Raw genomic sequence first — 15,646 nt, 5'->3', positions numbered from 1 at the left:
CATTGCAGTCATGCCAATTTTGTACTTTACACTAAATATAGATTATTAATAAATGCCAACATAAGAAATACTCTCATGAGTGAAAGGAAAACAGTCACTAGACAGATGAACATGAAACAAAAATTTAGTTTGCAACACTTACCCCTTTAACACCTTTTAAGTCTCCTTTCAAGAGAGAATCCAAAGTGAAAATAACATTGTGGCTTAAACCCTGGAGCTAAAAACAAAAACATTATATTCAAAAGGATTTATTATGATCTTGTCAAACTACTGCCAACAATTCTTTGAACTTCACTAATCAAGTTGCAATCACCTCACTTTTCTAAGTTCACAATAAATTCAAGTCTGGGAAGAATTAATAAACATTTACTTGCATGAGACATACAAATATTATAAGTAACGTTTACTTCAGGTGACAAACCCAGAATTTTACAACTAACATGTAAGCAAAGTTCTGAACGCACTTCAAGGCAATATTCATCCTCTTGAAGCAAACATTTGGGTACAGATTTGGCCACAGCCTCCTGAGTCAGAAGGACCTGCTGTGCCACAGGCAGGGAACACACAAAGCACGTGTTAACTCAACCATGAACAGAAGGAGCAAACGGGGGCACCGGCTCTTTGAATATTTCCCCCTTTCTGGGAGCCCTGTTCCTTTCCCTGTCCATTGTGTATATCTGACATCCCCTTAAACTCTCATGAGTTTAACTTTCACCCCACTAAGTTCATGCCTGTTTGACTGTCGACAAGAATATCACAACAACCACTCAAACAGGTCTAGTGTTCCACTCAAACTCCTCATATATTCTAAAGACACTGTAGCCTTTTTTTCCTTTTTCCAGGTGTATCCATTAAGGAGGACCAACTCAAGCCATTAATTTTTGGCTTGAAATGACTGAACAGTAGCCAGTGAGTATGTCAGCTATAGAAAAAAAACCACAAAAAACCCAAAGCTAAATAGCAGTGTATTACTCCAATACAGTAATGATTTGCAATCATTAATTACATCACTGAAGACTTGATAAAACAGTAGCCCAAATGAACTGGAAACAATCTGATAAAGCAAAATAGTCTCACATATAGAAGAAAATAAAGGGAAAAAACCCTTTAACACATGGAAACACATATGAGAATTTAGTGAGGGTTGTGAACAAAAGATAATTTGCCTGCAAAGATTAGCTGAGGACATTTACAGGAAAGAGAGGTAGAGAAAAACAGGCTTCAAACATTTGGAAAAAGGCAAGAATCATGCAAATTTTCAAAAGAACTAATCTGCAACTGCTACAAATGTTCTGCCACAACCTCATCTAGATCAATGTAAAGATATTTACACACTCATTTTCCTATACACAGGTCTTTATACACCTTTTAAATGCACTATTATAATGAATTACTGCATAAAGAATGAAACCTGAAATGTCCAAGGACATAGAAGTAAAAAAACAGAGAAACTGATTCTGGTGGCACACTCAAGAGTTTGCTAAAAACATAGACCAGGGTTGGCAATGGCCAATCCCAGTGTTTTACCTTTATAAAACCTTACTGAAGGGTCATTGTGTGTCCTTCTTATAAGATAATCTTAATAGCAATGATTCAACAACTTAACAATTTATATTCATAAATTCTAAGTTTCAGACATTAAGTATAATAACATCAACAGCTAATAGTAAAAACTGCCCAGCCACTTATTTAACCTTGTTAAAATGACTAATGGACATGCTTTTATTCTTGCCCTTGTATGCTGAGCAATCATTTCAAAATTATGCTTTCCAAAAGTTGTGTATGTAATAAAAGTTGTTGCTTTTACTTCATAGTAAGTGAATATCACTCTAAAAGTAGTCACTCCATAACTGACGAAGAAGAAAGTAAGTTATTTTGTACCCTCCTTCTCATGAAATACCCATATTATCACAATTCCTATGAAAATTTTAATGAATCATAATTGAAGTTCAAAGATGGAACAAATGGATCCAAATATGTGAAGCATATTTTTCATTGTCTACTGTGTAGCTCCAGCCCTTATTCATCTTTATGTCTTTGAAGACCATTCATTATTTTATTGTACCTTTATTAAATAAGGCATCAACAATCTGTTCTAGGTAAAAAAAGAAAAAAAACCCAAAACCTATTATCCTGCCATTCATCTTAATAACTCCTGGCATTTTTCCAATTAATTTTATCAACATAAGGCACAGCACCTACTCTGGGGCTTTATCAGTGACATAACAGAGTCCCTCTCTCAACTGCTTTTTCAATGGACCTCAACTTCTATTTTGATATAAACATCTTTTTTTCTTATGATGCTTAAGAACAACAAAGAAGAATTTTCTATCTCAGGGAGAAAAAATAAGATAAATAAATGGCTTAAAATGCTGAGGCAATTGTAAAATAAATTTCTTGTCTATTTGAGACTGCTGAATGAAGAAAATTAGTGAACACCCTATTTTGAATCCTGTCAACAAGAATTTGGGTAAATAATGCTTCATAATCTAGCTGAAATAGTATAATGTTGTTTTGAATAAGTGTGGCTTCTTAAATCCAAAGTGCTTTTTTCCACTTGAACAGTGCTATTTTAAATAAATAAATAGACCCTGACATCTTTGCTAGTTGAAATAAGATTAAAATTTCTGTGGATGCCCTGCTAGGAATGACAAAGTCAAGAAAACTTCCAAAAAACTTGAGTTCTAGTGCCAAACTGTCCTTAAATTGCACTTTAATTCATAGTTTAAAATATTTATTTTTAATTGTATGCTAAGTATAAATTAAAGGTCAAATTAATCCAGAGTGACAGAAGTCTCTACAGAGGAAAGCACAAGACTCAGTCGTGAGTAATTGTCAAAGCCAGGGAACTTTGCTATGGTGACCTTTGGCGTGACCTACAGCAGTTATGGTTGTGTTGGGGACTATAGGAAGACAAGTCTGTAATATCACTTGTACTTCACACACCAGAAAAGCTTGGAAATTCACCCAACTGCAAGAAAAATGTAAAACTGAAGCTATGACTTTATGAATGTAACAGCTACAAAGTCCATGAAAAATGATTTCACAAGAAATGTGGCTTCATTACTTTCAGTGTTCAAAGATATTTGCTATGACTGTAGTTTTATTATGCAGCTTTCAGAAATAAAAGGCCTAAGGCAAACTTGAACTGAGACAAACCTTTAAACCACCTTCAAAAACTTGGCATTTAAGCAAGGGATGCCTTATATATCACAAAGAGAGGGGACCATTAACACCATTTAAACATGCTCAAATTGTTATTTTTTTCCAAAAAGTGAATGTTTCTCCTTTTGTGGTAAAACAAAACAGCCATAACTAATGTTATTGTATTTTTAATAAGAAAGACTTCAAGTTAAGGGATGATTTAAAAATTAAGGTCCATGAGGTATATATCACCATCAGTCTCTTGTGAATGATGACTCGAGGGATGTCTCAACATTTATATTTACCTTCTTAACTGCCATTTAACAATCAAACATGTGTGTGATAACAACCTTTAGAGATCCTCTCTGAAGAGACTGTTGATTTTGTTTTGGAAAAAAACTGAAAGCATCTTAAAAATTACCCTTAGTCATCGTGATCACGCTGTTCTTGTATTATACTTTATTTTGAAACAAGTTAAAAGCTAAGAAAGTTTGAAACTCCTCACCAGATTCTTCAACAGGGTTGATAATTCTTTAGTAAGTGTGGAAAATTTTACAAAAGCTGTGCCAAGATCTGGATTATCCCGACTTAAAAAATTACTTCCGAATTTATCTAGTACTTGTGCATAGTTTTCTTCATTTTGAACATGATCTGCAAAGAAAAATCAAAAATCAGGTTTTTTTTGTAGCCAGTCAAATATAATTTTAAGTTTATTACAACTTAATAACTAACTAATAAACAGTACTTTGAGAAAAGCAACAAGTCAACACATCTACCAAAAATTAAAATTATTTTAAGATTAAAAGGAACTATTTAGCAATAGTCATATATATGCTTTTTAAATCAGCAAGCTGAAATCTGTAATACAGAGATGAAGAAAACTCTGTAGCTATTGACAGAGTAGTAAGATCAATACATCAGTGAAACCATATAAGACTGTTTTGTAAACAACACTGGAATTTTTAGCTGCCCACTACAGAAACTTTCATGCATGCACAAACTTTTCTTTTGAAATTTTGGACATTTTTACAGAACAAAAAAGTCAAAAGTATCAGATATAAAAGTAAGGAGACCAAGTCTGAATCTGTCTTTAAGTTCAAAAGAAGAAACATCTTACAAAGGTTCCCTTTTTGCCTGCTTTGTACACCGAGTTACCCCAGATAACAGAATGTGTATTGGCACACAGCCAAAGACTCTTTCCAATGCATTTAACAGCAAAGTGCACGTACAGAGAGGTCAGAACCAAGACAATGCAGCTGCAGCCAGTGAAAGTGAGAAAAATCCCTGACTCAAGAATGAATTAGAAACTGTTGTATCTGAAATGTCTTTCCTGCTTCTATTTAGTTTCCTTTCTGGCATGTGTTCGCATCATTTTTGTTACTTCCATTTTAGTATCTTTGGACAGAAAATTTACCTCTACAGCCCTATGGGAAAAGCTTTATCACCGTTACCTCTTTTAGAGGATATTATTGGTATTAATTAAATCAATATTTCAGTTTAATGAATCGCCTAGGCTTACCTTGTGGGCTTTTTTCTGCAAACCACAAACACAAAACCACAGAGCTACAGCACAAGTTCTGTGCAATGAAAGGGAGGAAGGGAAACAGAGAATAGCTGCTAGGGGGTACCATGGTATTTTCCCCCAAATTCTCCAAGTTTTTTTTTATTCAAGTTATGATATTGTCTAAGAGCATCTGAATTACAAGTTATGACTCAGAAGAAAAGGAAAAAATAGACATAGGTTTCAAACAATTTCTCATGACTAATGTCTCATGAATAATGTCTCACAATGAACAAATCTATTTGGACTTTAACAAACAGCTGGTGAAGTTAACTCTTCTAAGGTATTGCAGATACTCAAACAACAGTGCACCAAAGCTCCAACAAAAAAATGTAAAAATCTGTTAAAAAAAGAGTACAATCCTTATTTACCAATACCAAGCCCCAAAGCTCACACATCACACCAGTCACATTCTAAAAATCAGACATTAATACTGAGGTTTTCAAGAGGCCAAGTATTTAATCATATGTTAATACCAAGTTGCAATTTAAGCCATATGTTTAAGAAAACTGTTCCAAAAGCATACAGTTTTAATCAAATAGCTTAGTACTGAACTCAAGGAAACCACTACATAACAATAAAATATGCATTTTGTTTTGATATAAAGGCTTTTGCACAAATGTACACAGAGGACTTTATCTGTGGAGGAGTTTTAGCTTAAGTCCTGAGTGAGTAAAGCTCAAGCATAGCATAACCAGCTGTGCTGAAGGAAAAGGAAGGAGAATGGAAGGTTGGAAAGAGCCCTGCTAGATCATGGAATCCCTGTCCTTGCTTTTTCCACCACAGTATTTCCCAGCATTTTGATTTTAAGCATTGTGTTGTTTCATGGAATATTTTTTTAAATTATTTCATAAAAGGAATGAAAAAGAGTTGAAGATGTTTGTTTCCTTTATCTGTAGAAGGGCAAATGTAATTCCCGGTCAGAAAGAGGAAGCAGGAAGTAGATCATTGTTCTAGAACAATATAGAGGAAATTCTCAAGAATACCAGACTACAAATCACCTAAATCCAGAAATGAAGTTTTGATGGTGAAGTAAAATGAATACTCCTGTATTTACTTCTGTAATTGCCACACAAAGGCACACAAAATGCAAGTACTCTGTAAGAATAAGAAATTTTCAATTTCTACACAAGTATCAATATAAATCTTGCAAAAGGAGATTAAATATTTTCTGTTGAAGAGGTAAGGCCCCTACTTGACTGTAAATGCACATAGCTGAAAAAATAAATCTGCAATGTAGCCTACACTAAAATATGGAATGTGAAACCTGACATGTTTAGAGCAAAGAGCATTCTTTAATCTCACTGTAAGTGCCTCATGCACTCAGAAGTTTCTTCTTAGTGTCCTAACAGAACTTCCTTTGCATACAGAAAGCTGTAATAGGGATGACAATATTTACTTTCTTAGATACAAGTCCTCAGACAAGACTTTAATAACCCTAAGAGTGAGACAGGATCACAGCAGAGTGACAGCAGTACTTACAAGCAATAAGATTTGTCTTCCAGAACTGAATCATGTCTTTTCCATACTGTAAGCAATGCTCAGCACTGTGATGAAAATAGAACAACTTCCCCAGCCAAACATCCTGCTGCTTCAGCAGCTCCCTGAGGCGTGCCAGAATCATAGAAAACCGAGGAAGGGCTCTGCACCCACTGATGAACGCAGCTCCCTTCAAAGGGGCCTCACTCATCATTCCCTTCCCAGTGGGACCTGGCAGGCCACCAGCACCTGAGCCCATGCTGAGAACGCCACCAGAGTGTGGCAGGTGTGGTATAAAGCAGCGTGCTGGCCTGGATACAGCAGTGGCATTTTCTGAGCTGAAAGCCGTGCATCTCCTCCTCAGCCCACACCTTCAACTCTGGGCAACGTTCACACAGAATTTACCTTCGGTTTGAGAAAACCCTCGCAGCTCCCAGGGCACAGTATTGCTGTGGCATCCCTTATGGCTGAGTTCTAACATCAGCCCCTTGCTGCACAGCAGCTCTTCCAGAAGCAGGGAGCACAGAGCTCTGAAGGACTCCCAGGGCTGAATCCCACCTTGCACTGCATTCCCAGGCAGTCACCTGCAGTTGTCCATGCCTAAGGTGACCCTACGGGAAACTTTTGCCAGGATGAACAGAAAATACTTAAATGAGACTCCCAAAATTTGTACTCTTTCACTAGAACCCACAGCATTCATTAAACACTATGTTTATTTCCCACTCAAAAATTATCAGAATTTTAGCATATGCCTCTGAGCCTAGTGAGATTTCTGTCTACTTCTGCATATTAAGTAAGGGTACAGAAGTACAAATACTGTGGTGAGAGGTTAAAGAATAGCCTTTATATGCTGGACCTATAAAACACATCACTGAAATTAAAGGCTTAAAATCGCCTTCCTCTACAACAGCTTTGTTCAAATATATTACCCTGAAAACAGTGAAGAACACAAGCACAAAAAAATTAAATAGTTTACACAAGAAAAACATAACTTTTGTCATTGATTATGCCCAAACAAACATGAAGAATGTCTAAATTGATGAGAATTACTTCTACATGTGTAGTTAACAAAAATAAACATCATATTTCAGAATTTTGATCAATTTTAAACTATTTTAAAATTTCTTCTAAAACAGCTTTGTTCCATGGATAGCCAGAGGAAAAATATCCAAGGTCAGAGCCAAGATGCATTTATGAATGAAAGGTGACTCAGAAAGGCTTTAGAAAAGCCAGAAAGCTGGAAAGGTTAAAAAGGATGGCAGAAATTATTTGAAATAAAAAACCACCCTTTCTCATTTCATTCTTCACAAAGCTGAAATACAATGAAAAAATAATAGAAAAAAATTATTTGACCACCATAAAATTGTCTGAACTTGATAACAGTAACACCTTCTGGAATGAGATTGTTCAAAGGAAAAGTAATAAAAAAGCCATTTTCCGTATTTCAGAGCAAGAAACGTCTCACTGAGTCTGCAAGGTTCTCTGGATCATCACAGTACAAGAGCACTGAGAGATAACCCAGTCCAAAAAAGTAAATTACTTCTTTTTGCATCTCTGTTCATTACTGACATGCTTGAAGAAGTTCTCATGGAAGAATTTTCTTTCTCCTCTACTTCAGAGGATTTATACCAAATCTAAGAGTTGAGATCTTAAAATCTGAAAACATGAGCAATGGCAAGTCACTTAGACCCATGTACAAAAGAATAAAATAGGCAAACTACACAGTTGCAAAGTGAAGCCTCTTATTTATACCAGCCTTAACACTACAGGAACAAAGAAAAGCAAAGATAACAGCTATTTTTAGTGAGCTCCAGAGAGAACTGAGAATTCAAGTATGCACCAGCAGCAATATTGCTTATATATTCCCCAGGCTATCTGTAGGAACTACAGTGCAGAACAGAATTGGTGGACATGTGGATGAATACAAAATGCTGAACAAGAAACACAGGTTTTATTTAAGAAAATTTTACATCAAAAAACTCCCTCCTCCAGGACATTGACAAGCATATAGGGAAAGGAAGTCCACATTAAATTATTGATTTCCCAAGAAGTTCCCTCCCTCATAAAAACACTGAAAGGAACTAAGCAGAAGAAGAGGGATGAGCCTCACAAGGAGGAAAGGCCAGCCATAAAAATATGTGGAAGAAAGGAAAGAAAGAAGCGTTAATTTTCTCACCAGAGAGAGGTCACCAGTGAACCAGAATCTCTACACACACCCACTAATTGTGCAGTCTACAGCAAGAGGCTCCCACCAGGGCAGCTCCCAAGTTAGAGGAATCTCATGTTTAATGGCCAATGCATGGATGTGTGCACTAGAGGCAGTGCAGCACATGAGGGAAAACACTCCTAACTTGAAGGAAATTATTGCATTACTAGACATTACAAGGAAAGGTTCTGGAGTTCTATCACCTTGACTGACATTCAGTACCAAACAAAACAAAGCTGCACAACAGAAGTTATGAAGAAACACAGCATGCAATAAAGCAATATCAAAATATTGCCATAGTGGACTTAAACCCTTAATATTGTGTGCACTTCCTGTCCCTGTTGCTCAAAATTCACTCTTCCGCTTCTCTATTTTAGATAAGGAAGTATATGCTTCCATTTTGGAAAAGGAAAGAGAAAGTGAGGATGATTAAATGTGATGGTTTCTGTAAAAAAAAAAAGGAACAACAAAAAACCCCTCAAAACCCCCAGAGCTGCTGAGTTCAGAAGATATATAAGATATATAAGATATATAAGTTTCACATTATTACTGTGAGTAATAATGGAAAAAAACTCAAACCTATTTTAAAGAGACAGAATGGTCTACAGAACAAAGTTTGGATTCACCCACCCAAAACTCCTCTGGCTCTACTCTAGTAAGCTTTGGCATTTCAAAGTCTCTTACAAACTTTCATGCCCAGAACATGCAAAGTTCCCTCAATTTCATATCAGATGAGTCATTTTGGTGGGTTTGAGGCCAATGCTGTGAGACATGGCCAGGGACACTCTCCTTCTCAAGTGACTAAAGATCTGAAGAACATGAACATGCACTGGTAAACTTTGCACAGGAGAATTTAACTAGATTGATGCAAGAGTGTTAATGATAAAGATTTACATTAATTCAAATTCCTTGGACAAAATAAGTTGCAGAAGTCCATTAAGAAGTATCAAACATCACAATATCATTTCTGAATAATTGTAATTCCTGGCCTTCATGTCAGTGTGAGCTGAGAAAGTGCTAAATAAAGTACTTAAAATACACTCCATCACTGAACCATTCTTCTTCTTCCTCAAGCATCTGCTGTTGAACACTGTGGGAGAGCATGTGGACTGCTGATCCATCTCAGTACCTTTAGTCTTATATGGATTTTATGTTTTTATTTCTCCATTGTGTAAACTATTTTGATTATATTTGGGAGTTATCCCAGGGAAATAATGAAAAAGAGCTATTGAAAAATCTATAGCAAAAATAATTGTGCATCTACTGCTGTAACAATTCAATCTAAATATTAGAGGAAAGGAAGTCAGAACAGATTCTCCATTAAGTTCAGCACCCCTGACATAAGAAGGGTTTCTGGTTACAGACACAATCAATCATGCAGAAGAGAGCAAGCCAGACAGGGAGCAAGTGGTGAAAAGGAAATGTCTGTATGTCTCACTGGATTCCATAAACAGTCCTTTCCTATGCAACACTTTCAAAAATGAAAATAGGGAATGGACATGTCTAAGAGTTTTCTATACTCTTGTATTGGTATGTTTTCATTTCCACAGGAGTAACTCCAACTGTAAATATGACAAATGGGTGAGGGAAGTACAGGAAGAGCAGAAAGTATTTGGGTGATGTTAAAGCTCTTTGTAACAGACCAGAGACCCTTGTGGTTAATAATTCAGCATTGGAGAGGAACAAACCAACACACCAAAAGGTTCAGCCTTCCTGAAGAATTCTGTATGAGATACTGCACTGTCACCATTCACTGTGTCACTGTCACTATTCAAATGTTACTTGGGAAAGAAAAAAAAAAACAAAACAAAAAAAGACCCAAACCAATCAAAAACAATAACAACCAACCAAACACCAAAAAAACACTCAACCCAAACAAAACAAAACTAACCTTCCAAAAAAATGAAAAAACCCAAAGAAACAAAACAAACCCTAAAGAAACAAAAAAAAAAAAAACCACCAAAGAAATAAAAAAAACCCCAAAGAAACAAAAAAAATCCTCAAAGAAGCAAAAAAAACCACCCAACAACCCAAAACCACTACAACCCAAAAAAACCTAGCTATGGCTTTTGGTAGAGTATGAATTGAACAACTCTTTCTCACCAGTTCAGCTGGAGTTCTCAAAGGAGATTATGAAGCACAGGAGTACTAAAAAACCTTCTCCTACTCTAGTAAATTAAATATGGTCTTAACTTCTAGCAAGCAATTAAATTTGTAAAACAAAATTCCAATTTTGGGTTCTCAAAATGTAGTTAGAGACTTTCTTTTGAAATATAAAAATAGCCACATAATGCTTTCTTGAACTGATCAACCCCATTTCCTTTTACAGCTGTTTCTGGAACGCTTTACTTAAATATCAAAAAAATCCATTTTCATCACTGAAGCACAAGAATATAGCTGGTTCAGCAATTTTCCTTGTACAAGCAGACAAAATTAGCTTGAGTTTTGATTCACTTCACATTTATTTTTATAAGGTTTCACATGTGTAACACGTTTTTGGTCTTGGCTTTACTGATCTCAGTTTATCAGTCACTGCATGAACTGCCTCCTGCACACAGCTTCTCATTGTAGCAGAGCCTATGACAGCAGCATTCTGAAGAGGGAGCCAGAGGATTATGCATAAAGCTTTCGTGAGCCAAAAGAATTCCTACTAACTTGTAACTTCGAAAATAGGCTTGATTAAAAAAACATTTAAAATGAAAAAAAAAAAAAATTAAAAATCAGCTACCCATCTCTGCTCCTTTTAAAGTGCAGAGCACCCAATCAAAGCCATTAACTCACCTTCCATTGCTTCTATTCAATGCAACTAATTCATCATATAGTACTGCCTTACTTACAGGCCTTGACAACAATATTATTTTTATCACAAGATTCAAAAGATAGCTATTTATATTAGTTTCAAAACAGGCTGAAATACCTTTAACACGTTCTGCACTTTCCATCAGTTTTGAAACTCAGTTTTCAAAACCCTGTTTAAGTAAGTACTCTCAAATAGAAAAGCTTATTGGAGCATCTGAATACTTCTAAAAGCATAAAACTAAATACACTTGCATCAAATACTATTCTCACTTTATATCAGGTTTCACAGTCTATTGGGAAACGTTTATCAACAACTGAAATTACAGCTAATAAAAGCATGGTGCTAGCAAACCAACATCAGTGATTGGCAAATGAGAATAGTTAACAATCTACAAGATATTAAAAATCCCAGACACTTCCATAAACACAGAAACTAAGAGCACTCAAAAGTACCTCTGTATACAGAAAATATTTGCTACACTGATTATTATTATTGTTAGGAAATTGGAACTGGGATTTTCTAAAATTATGTATTTACAGCCAGAAGATTATTGGCAAATGCACAGCTATGTTACCCCATCTGCCTTTGGCACAGTTTTTAGAACTTAAGAGAAGAAGAGGTAGAAGCATTAGAGTTGTAGCATTTTTAAAACCAAATCTGTATATTGATGTGTTTGATCACCATTTGTTACTCAAACTGATTATCAATTCATATTCTAACCAAATAACCTCCCAAAGTAACTACTATAGTCCCAGTAAAACATCAACAGTGTCTTCAAGCAAGCAAAACAATTATATAACTATACTATTTTAGGTAAGAAGGGAAATACACAATTTTGATTTTAGGTAAGAAGAGAAACACATTATGAAGGGATAGCACATGTTGACAAACCAAAACCAGATATTTCTTTTTATTTACTTTTTAAGCTTTTAAACAAGTTCTAAATCTTATTTCACTTGTAAGTGCTTTCTAAAAATTCAGTTGAGAACACTTTTTTGTCATTGTTCTAGTTAAAGGTAAATGCTTGAAATATTATGACAGCAGGAAAATTTATCCATGGGATTCTCCTAGAGGCCATTGAGAAGGAATATGAGGGTAAAAGAACTGGAGAGCATATTAATCTGATGTATAATCAGAAGAAAAGAAAGAAAATTCTTAAATCCAAGCACTCCTAAACAGATATGCATTTCTTATGCTATGCATTTCAGCAGGATGAATTGCAAGATATCTCAAATTTGAAATTAAATGCTTTGGTTCTTGTGTAAAACTGAAAACAATGCCTTACCTTGCCCCGAACTATATATTGCTTTCACAGATTTTTTCACCTTCTGTAGTGCAGTTCTGTCTTGATCCAATGCCTACAATAGCAATAAGTAAACAAACTTTAAATATTTACTTGATTGATTACCAGAACATACTTTAACAACTAAAAAGAAACCCACAAAATACGAAGTTTCACAGGCTGGAAAAAGCTTCAGGTACAACTGATTCAGCCTGTGGGAAGGTCTGGGGTCATTCAACTCCTTCAGGAAGAATTAAAGAGCTGAACTAAAAATGCTCTGACAACAGAGTAGAACAGTAGTGACAGCGCTAGAAGAAAAACACTTTTAGTTTTGCAAAGGACAAAGAATTTATTCAATTGCATTTTGGAAAAAAACCCCAAAACAAGAAATAGCAGATGCTTCTACACTAGCCCTACATTTTCTACTACAACTAAATTGCTTGTTAACATCTGTGGTTCTCCCACAGTAATAGCGTTTATAGACACAGACTATAACACTAGCCTCTTGCACCAAATTCTACAACATAACTCTAAAAGTACAGCAGATGAAAAGTAGTAAATCAAAATAAAGGAATAATATCTGATTTTGTGCAACATAATGTGACTGAAGAAATAATAATCATCATCAAATATGCATTTTCAAGATTACATCTTTAAGAATTTCAAATTTTCTGCAATAGTTCCAAAATCTAGTATAAAATGTTATTAAACAATGATGAATTGAGGATTAGATTTCCAGTCATACACAGAAATGTTTAAACAGCTTGCTATATTTTTTTCCCCATTTAGATCACAGGCAATTTCCCATCACCTAGGTAATGGTAGATCAGTGTTTGCAGTATGGCAAACAGTATGGCAGTGTTTGCCATATTATATTCACTTTCAAATCACTGGAGATTGGAGAACGTGTACTCAGAACCACAGGCAGGACAAATGACCATGGGACCTGGTAGAGACCACACCATTCACACTGCAGAGACCCTTGCACAGCCCTGTTATCCAAAAAGTTTAAACTCTGGAGCTCCTGGGGGTCTGAAGACCAGCAGAACAAAGCACCATGTCAGCTATTCCTACTTCACAGAGGGACATCACCAGCAACACTGAATGAAAACACCCCTTAAGCAGAGCTTTCACTGTCAAAACTGAGATGGTTTTGGCAGTGAAAGCCTTAGAAGACCTCACAGAACCTTCCAATACCTGGAAAATGGGGTCTGCAAGACAGCTGGAAAGGGAGTTTTTACAAGGCCATAGAGTGATAGGAGAAGGGTGAATGGCCTGAAACTGAGAGCAGGTTGAAATTAGATATTAGGTGGAGGTTCTTTACTATGAGGGTCGTGAGGGACTGGCACAGGTTACCGAGAGAAGTTGTGGTTACTCCATCCCTAGAATTGTTCAAGGCCAGGCTGGATGAGGCTTTGAACAACCTGTTCTACGGGAAGGTGCCTCTGCCCATGGCAGGGGCGTAGGAACTAGATGATACTTAGTTTTCCTTCCAACCCACACCATTCTATGATTCTGTAATTGAAGAATATTCCACTGGTCATTAAGAAGCTCCAGAAAACCACATCAGGAGCTCTAGGTCAACAACAGCATTAAGCACTGGAGACAGGTAAACGTGAGGGTTCTGCTCATCGCTAAGTTCCAAACACGGAGTGTTGCGGTGTGTGAACACTTACAGTAGGAATCCATACAGAGAGAAACCAATTAATAGAGAATGGTTCTGTTTTGAGTAGCCCAATTTTAACTATGCAAAATGTTATAGCTGAAAACACATGATAATCTATAACAAAATAAAATTGAATGTTTCTGTTCCTTAACTGGAAACAACCATTTTCTCAAATAATACAACCACTCCTGCAGCAGCTAAAACTAGAATGTTTGGAACCACAAAAGCTGTAAAAATGCCTTCTGAGGCTATTTATCTCTGTTTTTTTTTTTTCTCCATTTACAGCAGAACAATGGATTAAAATATTAAGAACTGCAAACATCATTACTTCTTTTGCTCCCCACTAAAATAGTGGGTTTGACTTAACTTACATCTTGCCAGGAAAAGTTACCATTTTTAAATGTAATAAAATATTGGGAACTCAGTGTTCCTTTCCAAGACAGTGCACAGCAAGTGCTTCTCTTTGATTCCTCTGCAAATGCTGTCAAAAGCTTTTGCTCCTGCCTGCTTGCTACGTCAAGCAGTTGCTATCATACATTTCTACTGAAGTTCTCTCCATCTTCAATGACCAGAAAAAAATAATGACTCACTTGTCTACTGAGAGTTTGAACACAGGATAAGAATTTGAAACCAATATTTTGAAAGAAAGACAATGGTTAATATTGATGAGATTGAGAGATAAAACTTTGTGCTATGGTCTAGCATTGAAGTAAATTGGATACTCAGGAGAATACAAAAACCCCAGGAAACTTTTTCCTGAAGTTATCAATCAATAAGACTATGACAAGCAGACTAGAAAAAATTTCCAAATTGGATTTGCTATTGAATTAGATGGAATCACTAATGTGAGAGCAGGAGGAAAGGGAACATTCATTATTTTAAAAGAGGAATCACAGAGTAAAGCAATATACAAGGATGACATCCACAGCCTGAAGGAGCCAATGATCTGAGTGAAAATGACATCACAGGCCAATTTTGTATTTTTATATTTGCAAATACAATTTTTACATGAACTACTTCTTCATAGTCCAAAACTATAAAGAAAACACACTTACATACCAAGTACACAAAACCTGTTATTTAGGGTTGCTTAGGTGCTTTTGGGTGTTGAGGTTTTTTTGGTTGCTTGTTTTTGCTTTTTTATATAACTGGAGACAGATTGTTTCCAAATATATTACATTTCTCTTAGATGTCTTTTCCTTATAATTTTTAGCTGCACTGTGTTGCAAAGGAATTAAGTTGCACTCAATGCTCAATTCAATTATTATTCCAGAGTAATATTACCTTCTCAGCATATTAGACAGGAACAGCCTTGCTTTCCCTAGTTAGGTGAAAACAAGCTTTTGCAGTATCCATTCATTTTCATTTTGAGTATTTAGAATACTAAATACTTTAACTACCTATTGTAGAAGACACAAAATCTGATCTTGCATTAAAAGTGGCATACATTTATATTATTGAAAATTGCAGTGTCTTAGAGAGCCAAGGTGTTTCTGTGACAATCTCTG

General features: G+C 35.8%; 1 protein-coding gene across 7 annotated transcripts in view; it reads right to left on the bottom strand.

Moving 5' to 3' along the window:
- ASAP1 (ArfGAP with SH3 domain, ankyrin repeat and PH domain 1) overlaps nt 1-15,646 on the bottom strand; it is a 146,884-nt gene that overhangs the window by 58,472 nt on the left and 72,766 nt on the right. For all 7 annotated transcript variants that reach the window (XM_068181034.1, XM_068181025.1, XM_068181051.1 and 4 more), the window contains 3 exons: nt 12,476-12,548; nt 3,650-3,795; nt 143-217 (listed from right to left, as the gene is read on the bottom strand). In XM_068181034.1, the coding sequence (XP_068037135.1) occupies nt 143-217; nt 3,650-3,795; nt 12,476-12,548 (294 nt within the window). The remainder of the gene's footprint in view (nt 1-142; nt 218-3,649; nt 3,796-12,475; nt 12,549-15,646) is intronic.

The sequence above is a fragment of the Anomalospiza imberbis genome, chromosome 1 (genome assembly GCF_031753505.1).
Source record: "Anomalospiza imberbis isolate Cuckoo-Finch-1a 21T00152 chromosome 1, ASM3175350v1, whole genome shotgun sequence".
Taxonomy (NCBI): Eukaryota; Metazoa; Chordata; class Aves; order Passeriformes; family Viduidae; genus Anomalospiza; species Anomalospiza imberbis.
This window is presented reverse-complemented; position numbering and strand designations above follow the sequence as displayed.